General features: G+C 42.3%; 1 protein-coding gene across 2 annotated transcripts; it reads right to left on the bottom strand.

Annotated features, from left to right (window-relative positions):
- Positions 1 to 3,951: 3,951 nt before the first annotated feature.
- On the bottom strand, positions 3,952 to 13,039 carry RWDD4 (RWD domain containing 4). 2 transcript variants are annotated; one of them, XM_001231978.7, is made up of 8 exons: positions 12,953 to 13,039; positions 12,720 to 12,800; positions 11,124 to 11,233; positions 10,869 to 11,013; positions 9,981 to 10,095; positions 5,986 to 6,035; positions 5,832 to 5,834; positions 3,952 to 4,957 (listed from the first exon to the last, which is right to left on the bottom strand). In XM_001231978.7, the coding sequence occupies exons 2-8, from the start codon at positions 12,798 to 12,800 to the stop codon at positions 4,925 to 4,927; spliced, it is 537 nt and encodes a 178-aa protein (XP_001231979.2). In that variant the 5' UTR covers positions 12,953 to 13,039; the 3' UTR covers positions 3,952 to 4,924. The 2 variants fall into 2 exon arrangements, with proteins under 2 accessions (XP_001231979.2, XP_015132034.3); XM_015276548.4 differs by having other exon boundaries at positions 12,958 to 13,039.
- Between the last annotated feature and the right edge of the window lie 82 nt (positions 13,040 to 13,121).

Genomic DNA, 13,121 nt, shown 5'->3' with positions numbered 1-13,121 from the left:
TGACAAAGACACTTGATTTAAAGTAAGATCCTGCTCTGAACAGTGACTCCATACAAGACTGTGTTTATTGCTTCTCAGTGACGCTCTAACAGATACTTGTTGTAGAAAGAAAATATTATCTGCTCTTGACTATCTTCCAAACTCATCCTAGAATGACTTTTCCCTGTCACTGATCATTACGAGTAATAAGCACACCACAGATGAAATTATGCCCTCAGAGATATCTGTGCAACCTCATGACTCTCCACTAAGGCTGTGCAGATATAGTTTGGCTGAATCTGTCATTGCTGTGACATTACGAGATCCCATAAGCAACTTGCAGTATGCAATCACAGTAAGTTACAAAATGTCTGCCATACCATAAAGATGGATACACAAAACACATGCTACTGTATCAGCAGTAATAAGTATGAATGGTCAAATACAAGGGATAGCTAAGTAAAACTTAAAAACAAATGACAAACTTTGAGTCTAACGTAAGACAGTGGTATCTGGATTTAGATCCTCACGTGTCTGGAGTAATTCAGCCATGTGGAGTCACTGCTCACTTTGCTCTGAATGAAAATGAGAGAAAAGAAACAGTTCATTCTTTCACTCTTGCAAAACGTTCTAATGTCTTTTTGCAGTGCTAGTCGACATGTTTTGTATGAGTCATTGCCAAGACTACAACAGACTTTCTTTCAGAGGTTCTTCAATGGGCTCGGAAAGAATGACAGGAAGTGTAACATTCAGAGGAAGAGAAAATCTTCTTACAGTCACTGAGCAGTTCCATTCTGCAACAAAGCCAAAGCTGTGTTGGTGAAAGAATAACGTGGTGATGACAGCAAGAAAATCTATGATCCTCTTGTCTTTTGCCATATCCCAACCTTATTCAGAAATTCACAACTCTGCAACTGTAAGCTTTGCTTTTGTTGTACTGTATTGCTTCAGAGAAATTAAAACTTACCTCCTGCGTGCTTCCTTCCTCCTCTACTTCTTCCTCTAATCCATCCAGAACTCTCACACTTCTGGTATTTTATCTGTTGAATGAACATCTCCTTGCCCCACATTCTGCTGCTAGGTACAAGTGCTGAGGGAGCCACACCATAAAACACAGCTGAAGGAAACAACTTCCAGAGGGACCTATCCTTGGTATAGACCAGCTCAAATGATTTTCACTTCACAAAGTTCACAGTACGATCTAAAACCACTTGTGCTGCCTTGGCTAAAAGGAGCACAGCCTCCATCTGCACTTCTACCAAAGGTCCTATCCATTTCATGAAATGCTGGGATTTTGCCTTTCCTTCTTTTAGTCACCAAAATCTAATTACTTGCCAGCCAGGTCAACTTTAAATGCCCACCCCATATACCATCAGTTGCAGTGGTACTGCAGACAGCCTTGATTTCAGCATCAGCTCTCTAAGTCTACAGGGTGCGCAGCAGATGCCAAGTACATACTGGTGATTAATCACCATTATTACCTGGGATTTGATGCACTACAGTGCAGTACAGCTCCTGGTTTTGGTACTAAAAGCACTGAACAAACTTGCACTTAATATCATGCAAATATGACTGAAGATCACTTTTCAGCCTCATCCAAAGAGAGAAAGGTTGAATTCCAGTGTGACGGTGACAGCCCTTGTGCTTCTACCATGCACTTTTAGTTTTTCAGATGTCCATAATCATAAGTAGCAAGAAATGGACAGGTTTGGTGCTGTCAAACCAAACCTGCTGAGGCGCCAAATCATTTAACAAAAAAAGCATACACCCTTTGCAAACAACTCCTGTAACTTGAGGCTGGGAAGGGCACTGCCCAGTGATGTGCATTCCTCCCTCTTAACAACAAGCAGACAAGTCATAAATGATGGGCTCAACCCTCTCCTGCTGAATGGCAAAAAACATTTGGAGGAAGAAATTCACATAATTGTTCTGCTTTTCATAGTTGGAGAATTCAGTAGATTTGTTTCTCAACGCCAACGCGATCTAAAGAAGAATATCAGCAGACAGAACAATAATCAGTACGTTCGTAAAGTATGGACCAATCACAGGGAATGGATCAATCACAGGGAATGGATCAATCACAGGGCAACAGCTTTCCAAGGCAGCAGGAATATTAGCCAGGGCAAATGTACACTGAAAGACTTTTTAATCATCCTCTGTCTTAGACGCTGCTTCTACTTCACCGCTACTCATATTGCCACATACCTTCCCACTCAAACCAAAGCTCTACTACTAAAACTACTGAAGTTAAATAGATGGTGTAGCCCAATAAAAATAAAGCATAAATCATTATTTTTCCACTGCCAATGACCTTACTAGTTTACTTAAAACAAAAGGGTGGAGAAGGTATTATTCAATAGTTAACTCGATCATATTCTCTACATATAGGTTTATGTATAGGAAGACACGTAGATCTGCGTTTCTTGATAAAGATCATTACTTTCCCACCCCTCTGTTTCCAGCGCTCCAGGCCTCTCCGTTATATTAAGAACTCAACTTAAGGACTTCTAAATAACTTTCTTACCAAACACTATGCTACAACATCAAACAGTTAAACTAAATGAATTACCTTTTAAAAATGGCACAGAAACGAAGAACCGACACGCATAATCCCAATGCAAAACATTTCCTGTCCAAGCAGGCTTCAAAACATGTTCTAAATCCCTGCTAAAAGAACCAGAAGAGATTGCTAGGACATCTCCCTACAAGCATGTGATATATAAGCAAACAAGAAGCTGAATTTAGGTATTTCACAAGGTTAACAAGTGTGCTGTTACACACAGTAGCTCTATAAAAGCAAGGCATGTGGTTCTTATGTGTCCTTCCTGCATGACCCCTAAGTAAGCTATTCAAATAAATTGTCATGGCAACTTAGACACAGGGATACTAGCAAAAGCAAGTCAATTCCTCTTGGAGAGATTTAGAATAGCAAAAGCTCTATCCATTCTGATGCTGGCAGAGGCTAAAGCCCTACCCTGTTACATGATCACAAACCACACCGACTTCTTGCTGAGGCGCTGCTCCCAGACACCGTTGCTCAGGTTGCAGCCATAAGCCTCCAGCTTAGGTCAAACATGAGAATGGATCATCCAGAAGTTCTATACTGGGTACTTTACTAACTCTTACTAAATTTGATTTGAGTTCAGAAAGAAATCGGCCTTTCCAAAATTAAGCATTACATAAGAATCAATAGTATTTCCCTGACACGAACATGTATATTTATTCATTGCAACCCTACAGTTTCAGCAAAAACAACCATTTCTTGCTGGATGACAGCAGTACAAGCCATGTTGCTTTCAGATCTCTTCACAGCCTCTTCTGAAGAGTGAAAACACTGAATTGCTTCTATTTTTTCCCTCCACCTGCAGTCACAACACTTCATGGAGCTTTTTTCTTTATGTACGTATTTTTTTATTCTTTATATATATAAAGATGATAAATTTAATACATACATTATATACAGATAAGCAGTAATTTTCAATATATATGGTAAAAGAGAAATAATTTAAGAGAATATGAGAACTGTAGTAATAGTTTGCGTATAACCTCTACTGATGTAGCAGTAGCACAAAAACTTCCACTCTGACAGTTAAGTCCTAATTTGACAGCCATGCAAACTATCCCGTATTGGCTGCACAGGCTGTTATCTGACCACCATTGATCAGAGCATCCAGCCTGTGCCTCTGATGTTCACTAAGTGCTTTATAGAGCACATACAGCAGAATACACTCTAAGAGATGCTGGACTCGCTATGGTGGCTACTTTCCTGTTTCTCACTGGAGTGACTAGTCCTCCTGAGAGTAACAAACACAGCTACACTGAAATGTAAACATATACTGAAAGAGGGAAAGCATCTTTCTGCCAGTCATTAGGAACGCTCTCTCAGTAAGAGAAAATCCTTTGCAAATTCAAGTGGAGCCCTAGAAGTACAGCAGGCAATACACGAATCCAAAAAACAGAAACAAACACATATGACAGCAGATAAATAGGTATTTATTAAGGTTCATCTCAAAACACACAAAAATAATGAAGGATATTAAGGCATCTTGTATTCAATAATCATTCGTATGGTAAAGATGACTTCTCTTTCTGACAATAATGAGAGCACGCTAGAGAAGAAGTTTCCCCAACACATTTGGCAGTGCTGACTTGTCGTGCTGTTCCACCATTCAGCCAGCAAAACCCTTCGAAGAATGCTCATTTCTCCCATAAAAGAGCTGCAAAATCTAACAGTCAATGAGAGACATGCTAGATAGCACTCTTCTTTCCCCTCAAACACACGACCTTCTGTAGAGATGCACACTGGAGAAAGACTAACAGATGCATACTTCAGAGAATAAAGAAGGCAGACTTGTTGGAACCACTCATTTCTTTGAGTAACTACAGTACTTGTCCTTGCTTTCACTAGTATTTGCTATTTCAGCCAAAAACGAGTGGAAAGAGAACAAGTTCTGCCTCGGGATGCAACAATTTTTATGCTCTTCTTCTACATTTGTATTAGATAAACGAATGACAAAAGTTTTGTTTCCACGGAATAATTTATTTTGATGAATTATGCTGTCAAGTGACTGATCACTGTTATAGTGCTTTTTTCTTCCATTGGAATAGCAACATCAGGAAATGTTTACAGTATCGTTGGGTTCACTACAAAAGGATTTTACTACAGAGTAAGATATAAATTAATAAACACTGCATATAGCACTATTCACTTTACCACATTCACCCTCTGTATCCTTTTTTCACATTTTTACCTCCATTTAAGGCAAGTTTAGTTTTCGAAGAAGACCACGTAGTCTCAAGACAAACTTGTGTGTCTAGGTTTACGAGTTAGGAAATTGAGCTTTATAAAATGTTTACTTCAACAAATAAGAAGGCTATTAAGAGAAAGACGGCGACCCAAAATTGCACTGTGTTAAGAGGTTGAGTTTCCATGTACCAAAGTCCTTTATTCATCATCTTTAGAACCAGTTTTGCTTAACTATAGAAGAGACACAAAAAGAAAGTGTTCAAAGTTTAGACTGCCATTCCATTTATTAGGAAGCAAGAACAACATTATTTCCATCTTACACAGACCACATGTAGATTTAATTCATTCTATAAACTGAATGTGATACTGTAGCAAGAGATTGAAATGCACCAAAAATAATATCTTAACTTTAAGCACTAAATGAGCTTATTTCCTGAACCTGAAATCCCATCTTTGTATGTTTTGCGAACTACTTTCAAAAATACAAAATAGAACTGATTTTAAAACAACAACAACAACAAAAAAAAACCCACCCAAACCAACCAACAAAACAAACCACAAAAAACCTTAGGGTACAAGGTCTATTTAATTTGAAAACAGGTCACCTGCTCTCCTAAATAAAAGATGTAGCAATTGAGAAACTACCCCCACATGTCTCTGGAAGACTTCCCATGCAGAGATTTACACAATGCAAAACCAACAACTAACTTAATATTTCTCTTTTTTTTTTTTCCCTAAAGCTAATTTTATAATTATTAAACATTGTGAACCTATTGGGAAATTTATCTGGAATCTAAGACATCCTAGGAAACAGCTACTTTCAACTCAGGATAACTGCCTACAACTACCATCATCATTTGCTCTCTGTAATTTAAGAACCAGAAGTAGTGCTGGGCCTTACGCTGTGCCATTACAGTTGAGCAAAACAAAACAGTGTTTGCTATCAAAATTGTCAAGTAGCTACACTGACTTCCACTGAACAAGCAAAGCCTGGAAAGCACTTGAGAACTACATAAATTAGAATCTAAAATGAGCAATAGTCTTACTGTTCTTACTATTGCTTGCAAATCTTTTTAATATTAAAAGGTAACTTGAAAATACTTACATGCTGGATGTATGCAGATATGAATCAGATGCCACAGTCAAATCCAAACAGAGTTGGAAAAAAAAATCAGATTAGTTTTCTTCAGATGTACAAATCAATTCAAATGCACAGAGGCAGTATGCTCATAATACTGCTTATCATACAGTTGTACTACCTTAATGACGTCCACCCAGTTCCATCCTCGAGGAAGCTCTCCTTTGTGATCTGCAGAATAACAAGGTTTTATTTTCAATGCAGAAACAAATTAAAATCAACACATAAAATTCTAAAGAGTCATAAATCTTAATTTGTCCATTACAAAGCAATGAAGACAAAAAATATATTTGTGTCCTGAACGCATCCATGCATGGAACCCACCTATCTCAAAGGGGGAAATGGATCCCAGCACAGGAGCTAGCAGGGCTTATTGAAAGAGCTTTAAACTAGCTATAACAGGGCTCACCAGAGATGAGTCCAGGGGAGCGATGCTTGAGCTGGGGATGAGGCAGATGACTCAGCCGAAGTGCATCTACAGCAATGCATGCAGCATGGGCAACAAGCAGGAGGAGCTGGAAGTGACTGTGCTTCAGGCTAACTATGATCTAGTTGCTATTACCAAAACATGGTGGGATCACTCCCATGACTGGAGTGCTGCGGTGGATAGCTACAAGCTCTTCAGAAGGGACAGACGAGGAAGGAAGGGTAGTGGTGTGGCCTTTTATATTAAAGAGTGTTTTGATGTTGAAGAGCTTGGGGTTGGGAATGATAAAGTGGAGTGTCTATGGGTAAGGATCAGGGAGAAGGCCTGTAAGGGTGACATCTTGGTGGGGATCTGTTATAGACTGCCTAATCAGGATGAAGAGAAGGACAAGGCATTCTATGAGCAGCTTGCGGAAGTCACGCGATCGCCAGCACTCATTCTCGTGGGGGAATTCAACTTCCCTGATATATGTTGGAAACATAATACAGCGCAGAGGAAGCAGTCCAAGAGGTTTCTAGAGTGTGTGGAAGATAGCTTCCTTACATAGCTGGTACGAGAGCCTACCAGAGGTGGTGCCCTGCTAGACCTGCTCTTCACTAACAGAGATGGACTGGTGGGAGATGTGAAGGTTGGGGACTGTCTTGGGCAGAGCAACCATAAAATTGAAGAATTCTTGATGACGTCAGAAGGGTGACTAGCAAAACTGCCATCTTGAACTTTCAGAGGGCGGACTTTGACCTGTTCAGGACGCCTGTTGCAGGGGTTCCCTGGGAGTCGCTCCTTAAGGGTAAAGGGGCCCAGGAAGCCTGGACGCTCCTCAAGATGGAAATCTTAGAGGCACAAGAAAAAGCCGTTTCTGAGTGCCGTAAGGTAAGCCATAGGGGAAGAAGACCGGTGTGGATGAGCTGGGAACTACTGTTGAGACTCCAGAAGAAAAAGAGAGCCTATGTCCTCTGGAAGAATGGACAGGTTACTTGGGGAGATTACAAGAAGTTGCTAAGGTATGCAGGGAGGAAGTTAGGAAGGCAAAAGCCCAACTTGAACTCAGATTAGCCACTGCAGTAAAAGAGAATAAGAAATCCTTTTACAAATATATCCATGGTAGGAGAAGAACCAAGGAGAATTTCCATCCTTTACTTGATGCACAGGGGAATGTGACCACTGAGGATAAGGAAAAGGCTGAGGTCCTCAACACCTTCTTTACATCTGCCTTCAATAGACAGATCAGTTGCCCTCAGGGCACTTTATGCCCTGATCTGGAAGTCTGGGATGCTATGCAGAATACACATCCAGTGATTCAAGTGGAGAAAGTTAGAGAGCTCCTCCTTCATCTGGACTGTCACAAGTTCATGGGACCAGACGGGCTCCACCTCTGGGTGCTGAGGGAACTGGGTGGGGGGCGGGAGATTGCTGAGCTGCTCTCGGCTATTTACCAGTGCTCCTGGTTATCTGGAGAGGTCCCAGAGGATTGGTGGCTTACTGGTGTGACTCCCATCTACAAGAAGGGCTGTAAGGAGGATCCGGGGAACTACAGGCCCGTCAGCCTGACCTCGGTACCAGGAAATGTTATGGAGCAAATCATCTTGGGTGAGATCACACGGTACATGTGTGGCATCTAGAGGATCAGGCCCAGCCAGCACGGGTTCATGAAAGGCAGATCATGCTTGACCAACCACATCTCCTTCTATGACTGGGTGACCAGACTGGCAGATGAGGGAAAGGCTGTTGATGTAGTCTACCAAGACTTCAGCAAAGCCTTTGACACGGTCTCTCATAGTATTCTTCTGGGGAAACTGGCTGCTCGTGGCCTAGGCAGGTATACCCTTCTTTCGGTAAGGAACTGGCTAGAGGGCTGTGCCCAGCAGGCAGTAGTTAATGGAGTTAAGTCCAGCTGGAGACCCATTACAAGTGGTGTCCCCCAGGGGTCGGTACCAGGGCCCATCTTGTTTAATATCTTTATTGATGACCTAGATGAGGGGATTGAGTAAGTAAGTTCGCAGATGACACCAAACTGGGAGGTAGTGTTGACCTGTCTGAGGGTAGGGAGGCCCTTCAGAGGAATCTACATAAGCTGGATTGCTGGGCTGAGGTGAATGGGATGAGGTTCAACAAGGCCAAGTGCTGGGTTCTTGCACTTTGGCCACAATAACCCCATGCAGCGCTATAGGCTTGTGGCTGAGTGGCAGGATGACTGTGAAGAGGAAAGGGGCCTGGGGGTGTTGGTTGATGCTCGGCTGAACATGAGCCAACAGCGTGCCCAGGTGGCCAAGAAGGCCAATACCATTCTGGCCTGCATTAGAAACAGTGTGGCCAGCAGGAGCAGGGAGGTAATCATCCCCCTGTACTCAGCACTGGTGAGGCTGCACCTTGAGTATTGTGTTCAGTTTTGAGCCGCTCACTACAAGAAAGACATTGAGGCCCTGGAATGTGTCCAGAGAAGGGCAACAAAACTGGTGAGGGGTCTGGAGCACAAGTCTTATGAGGAGTGGCTGAGGAAGCTGGGATTGTTTAGTCTGGAGAAAAGGAGGCTCGGGGGAGACCTCCTTGCACTCCATAACTTCCTGAAGGGAGGCTGTGATGAGGAAGGGTTTGGCCTCTTCTCCCAGGCAACAAACAGGACCTGAGGAAATGGCCACAAGTTGTGCCAGACGAGGTTTAGGTTAGACATAAGGAAAAACTTTTTCTCTCAGACAGTGGTCAGGCACTGGAATGGCCTGCCCAGGGAGCTGGTGGAGTCACTGTCCCTGGCAGTGTTCAAGAGGCGTCTGGAGGAGGAGCTACGAGATATGGTTTAGTAGCTTGTGGTAACAATGGTAGTGGGAGGACAGTTGGACTAGATGATGTTGTAGGTCCTTTCCAACCTTGTGATTCTATGATTCTATTCAGTTCTTCAAAGTAATTCTGATAAAAATGCCTCAGGCAGTCTACCAGAATTAGCAGACAATTCTAAAACGAGCTGAGTCAACTACTAGTGATGCATTCCTTGAACAAAAATTTCACACAGATTTTCCTATCTGAGGTCCACATTTAGAATGCCAATTATGGATTTAAATTAGGTAAATTATACACAGAAATTGCTATAATGAGATATCATTTTTGCTGCATTGACAAAGCATTACCTAGATCATCATTAAAAACCGGAGCTAAACAAAATTCATCAGCAGGGTTAAGTCAAAATACTGAACCCCCTTCTACAAAAAACGCAGTATTTCACTGAAAGCTCAGTGACTGACAGAAGCACCTCTACCTCAAGGATACAAACTAATTAAAAGGTTCTGCTTTGGGTTCCAAGCAAACGTTTTCTTTTAGAAATTACATTTTTAATAATGTGAATTACTTATCAGGATCTATCAACAAAAGATACACCTTTTGTTGCAAGGGACTACTGTGGTGTCCCAAGTGCTTTCCCCAAACAGTATGTTTGAAAATTTCATTTTCGTTGCAAACTGAAATAACAAAATGAAATTAAATCAATGACACCTCGAAGTCCCTACTCTACAGGAAGCTGCTTTTACCAGAACTATCATCTCAGGCAAGAATAATAAATCTTTGATCTCTTTTGCTTGTTTTAGATTAAAAGCAGTTAATCTTATAAGCAAGAGACTACTAATTCTAATTACCAAAATGACACAGCTGTTAGATTTTGACTCTTGTACAGCACAAACATAACAACAGTATAGTAGACAAACCTGTTTTGTCGGCTAGCTTTCTTTTCTGGGTTTTGGATAACTGTTCCTTTTTGTCTTTTTTCTTATTTGCTGGTGCATCAGGAGTTCCAATAGAAATACTATTGCTTACTGAAGTCTGAGAAAGGTGAAAACTGTTGTTAATATTTTGCATGCTAGTTCACCTGTCATACTCCAGAATCCAGTACAAATACAGAGTAAAAACAGAGATACTTCTGTGTGTGATTACTGTGAAAAAGAAGAAAAGCCATCAGCAGCCTGCAGCTTTTAATCAACATACAATGATGACAGTAGTAGCTTTAAGAATCACGAAGAAGAGACTGGAATGATTCCCTTTCGGAGTTGCAAGGGGCACTTCTTACACTGTCAAGATTTGATGGTGAAGTGTGATTTAGTCTGAAGGGATTCAGACTTCCAAAATACAAAAATCATTCCTCTTTCCTCAGAGTAAGTCTGCAGTATGACAAGAGCCAGTAAAGAGGAAGCAATACAAGAAGGCCAACACAGAAGCTGCAAAACTTGCTGAAGATCCTGAAGGTACATTTTTACAGTTCACGGCATCCCAGCAAGCTTTCAATAATTGGCACCTTGGGCAGACATCTTTAATCTATTCCAGCTCTCTTTAGCTTTGTTTCTGTTCCAAGTCTCCATTTTTATGTCACTTTGCAGCCCATTCACATTTTGCTATGATAGCAAAATAACAACCGTGACAATTATTACCACAGAGCATTGTGGCACCATGATCTATGGGCCACTGTTTAGCCACAGACATGTATTAGTCAGTATACTGAGTATAAACCTTACAAGTAGAGCAATGAAGTACTCTGAGTTTTACTAACTACTTCTGCAGTTTTAAAAGTGAGGGATTTCAATGTGAATTTATCAACTTACCACAGTGTTAACTGGCTGATTTTCCATGAATAACTCTTTATTATCTTTGGCATATTCAAAAAGTGTGTACGTCATAGCAGTTCCAAGATTGGCTTCAACTTCTACCATTAATTTATCCAATATACTTCGTTTAATAGCTGAAGATCTGAAAAAAATCATAAAACTCATCTATAATCTAGACAGAAGAAAAAAGGCTCATCAACCAAAAAGCTCCCATAAGTAAAGTTAGGGAGTGAAGCTATCATACATACTTACATTGTGTTGTTGAAGAAAGCATCCATTGATATGACTGGTGCTGTTTGTGGATATGTTTCTGGCCAAGAAACTTCTATTAGAAAGGCTTTGGGATCTCCGTTTTCACCTATCTGAAAGAAAAGTGAAAAAAAAAAAAAACCAACAGAAACAGAAAACAATTTCCAGTCACTTATCAAAGATTATGTTGCCAATATGCAAGTATTTCTCTTCTCTGAGACTAATCAAATTACTTCAGATAACAACTGTTCATTCATAAAGCTACTGGCCAGAAATTAAAAATGTATCCAGAAAATTTTTATCTAGACATGAACATTAGTCTCTAATCCACAGTTTTTATCCTGGGAAAAGCAAAATAAGTATGTACATATATGAATATATACATGTATATACGTATTCAAGGCCAGGCTGGATGGGGCTCTGAGCAACCTGGTCTAGAGTGAGGTATCCCTGCCTATAGCAGGGGGGTTGGAACTAGATCATAGAATCATAGAACTGTCTGGGTTGAAAAGGACCACAATGATCATCCAGTTTCAACCCCCCTGCTACGTGCAGGGTCACCAACCACCAGACCAGGCTGCCCAGAGCCACATCCAGCCTGGCCTTGAATGCCTCCAGAGATGGGGCACCCACAACCTCCTTGGGCAACCTGTTCCAGTGCGTCACCACCCTCTGAGTGAAAAACTTACTCCTAATCCTAACCTAAATCTCCCCTGTCTCAGTTTAAAATCAGATGATCTTAAATTTCCCTTCTAACTCAAACAATTGTATGATTCTATGATACATGAAGTTATTTCATTTCCAATGTCTGCACCAGTAGAGCGTACCAGCTGACATTCAGTAGCATCTGGAGTAGAAGTGAAATACATAAAACTTTAAATCATGCATCAGCAACATTCATCAAGGCATCATCTACACTGCAGCTGTCCAGTTCCCAGCAGCGTCAAGAAGAAAACCCATAATAAGGTTTACATACAAGTTCTCCTTTTCTCAGGAAAGCACTGTCTGTGCCATGAGTAAACCCACACAGATAGCACAACCATGTTCCTTCTTGTCAGTGCATCTAAAAATCGGGCAGCCTTACTTTCAGTGATGCTACATTTCCTCAGTATCTATAAAGACCTTTCTTTTGTCTCAGCTTCTTAGCAGACAGATTACAGAACCCCTTTGTTTTATGTGAGACCCACCAGAGGCCAGTGAGACATATTAATTCTTTTGACCTCCACATGCACTTATTGCACTGTGTTTTCTTAATGATCAGGCTTCGTGTCAGACGAAGGCAATAAAGCACATTTTCTCTCACAGGAATGATGCGTTATTGCCTTTGTCTGACACTAAGTTTTATGATACTTCAATTGAGTTTTCCTAACTTTGGAATTCTTGATTGGTCACAACGAAAGCCGACAAAATACAGAACGATGAGCTGTAGGCTGGTCACGATCGGTCTTTTCGAAACATAAAGTTTACTCAGAGCAGCGATACCTGTGCCAAGGGAATCACGGGCCGCCCCATCCGGGCACCGCAGACCCGCGCCGTGACGGGGCGACACCGCCGCGGGACGGCCTACGGGCACAGCCGTGCGGCACCGCGCTGCCTTACCCTGTACTGGAAGGACACCGGGCTGAGCTCCCTGAAGCAGCCGTCTCCTTCGTAGATCGAGCGCAGCGCCTCCAGTTCCATCTGAGGGGGGGGCACAGAACGCGATCAACGACGGCGGTCCCTCCCGGTCGCCTCCCCTGCCCCGCACCTCAGGCTCTTCCCGCCTTCTCCCCGCCACGCGCCCCTCCCGGGCCGGTTCCCCTCAGCCGGGCGGGATCCTGCCCACCCCTCACCTCACCTCCTGGTCTTCATTGGCCGCCATAGCGCGCGGCGGACACCACGCGCGCACCCGCCCGGGGCTGCGCGGCCCCGCCGCTGCCACGCATGCGCAGGAGGCCGGAGCGGGTCCCGCCGCTATTGGCATTCCCTTCCCGTCTTCCTCATCTCTTCCTCCTTTCTCTG

This window comes from Gallus gallus, chromosome 4 (assembly GCF_016699485.2).
Source record: "Gallus gallus isolate bGalGal1 chromosome 4, bGalGal1.mat.broiler.GRCg7b, whole genome shotgun sequence".
NCBI lineage: Eukaryota > Metazoa > Chordata > Aves > Galliformes > Phasianidae > Gallus > Gallus gallus.
This window is presented reverse-complemented; position numbering and strand designations above follow the sequence as displayed.

What these genes read in the sequence shown, in the direction of transcription:
- RWDD4 (XM_015276548.4), bottom strand. Translation starts at nt 12,981, where the DNA reads ATGGCGGCCAATGAAGACCAGGAG. An exon ending in CGGCCAATGAAGACCAGGAG is followed by an intron (nt 12,801 to 12,957) that starts GTGAGGTGAGGG and finishes CCCCCCCCTCAG; the next exon opens with ATGGAACTGGAGGCGCTGCG. An exon ending in ATCAGCCAGTTAACACTGTG is followed by an intron (nt 10,096 to 10,868) that starts GTAAGTTGATAA and finishes CACCTTTCTCAG; the next exon opens with ACTTCAGTAAGCAATAGTAT.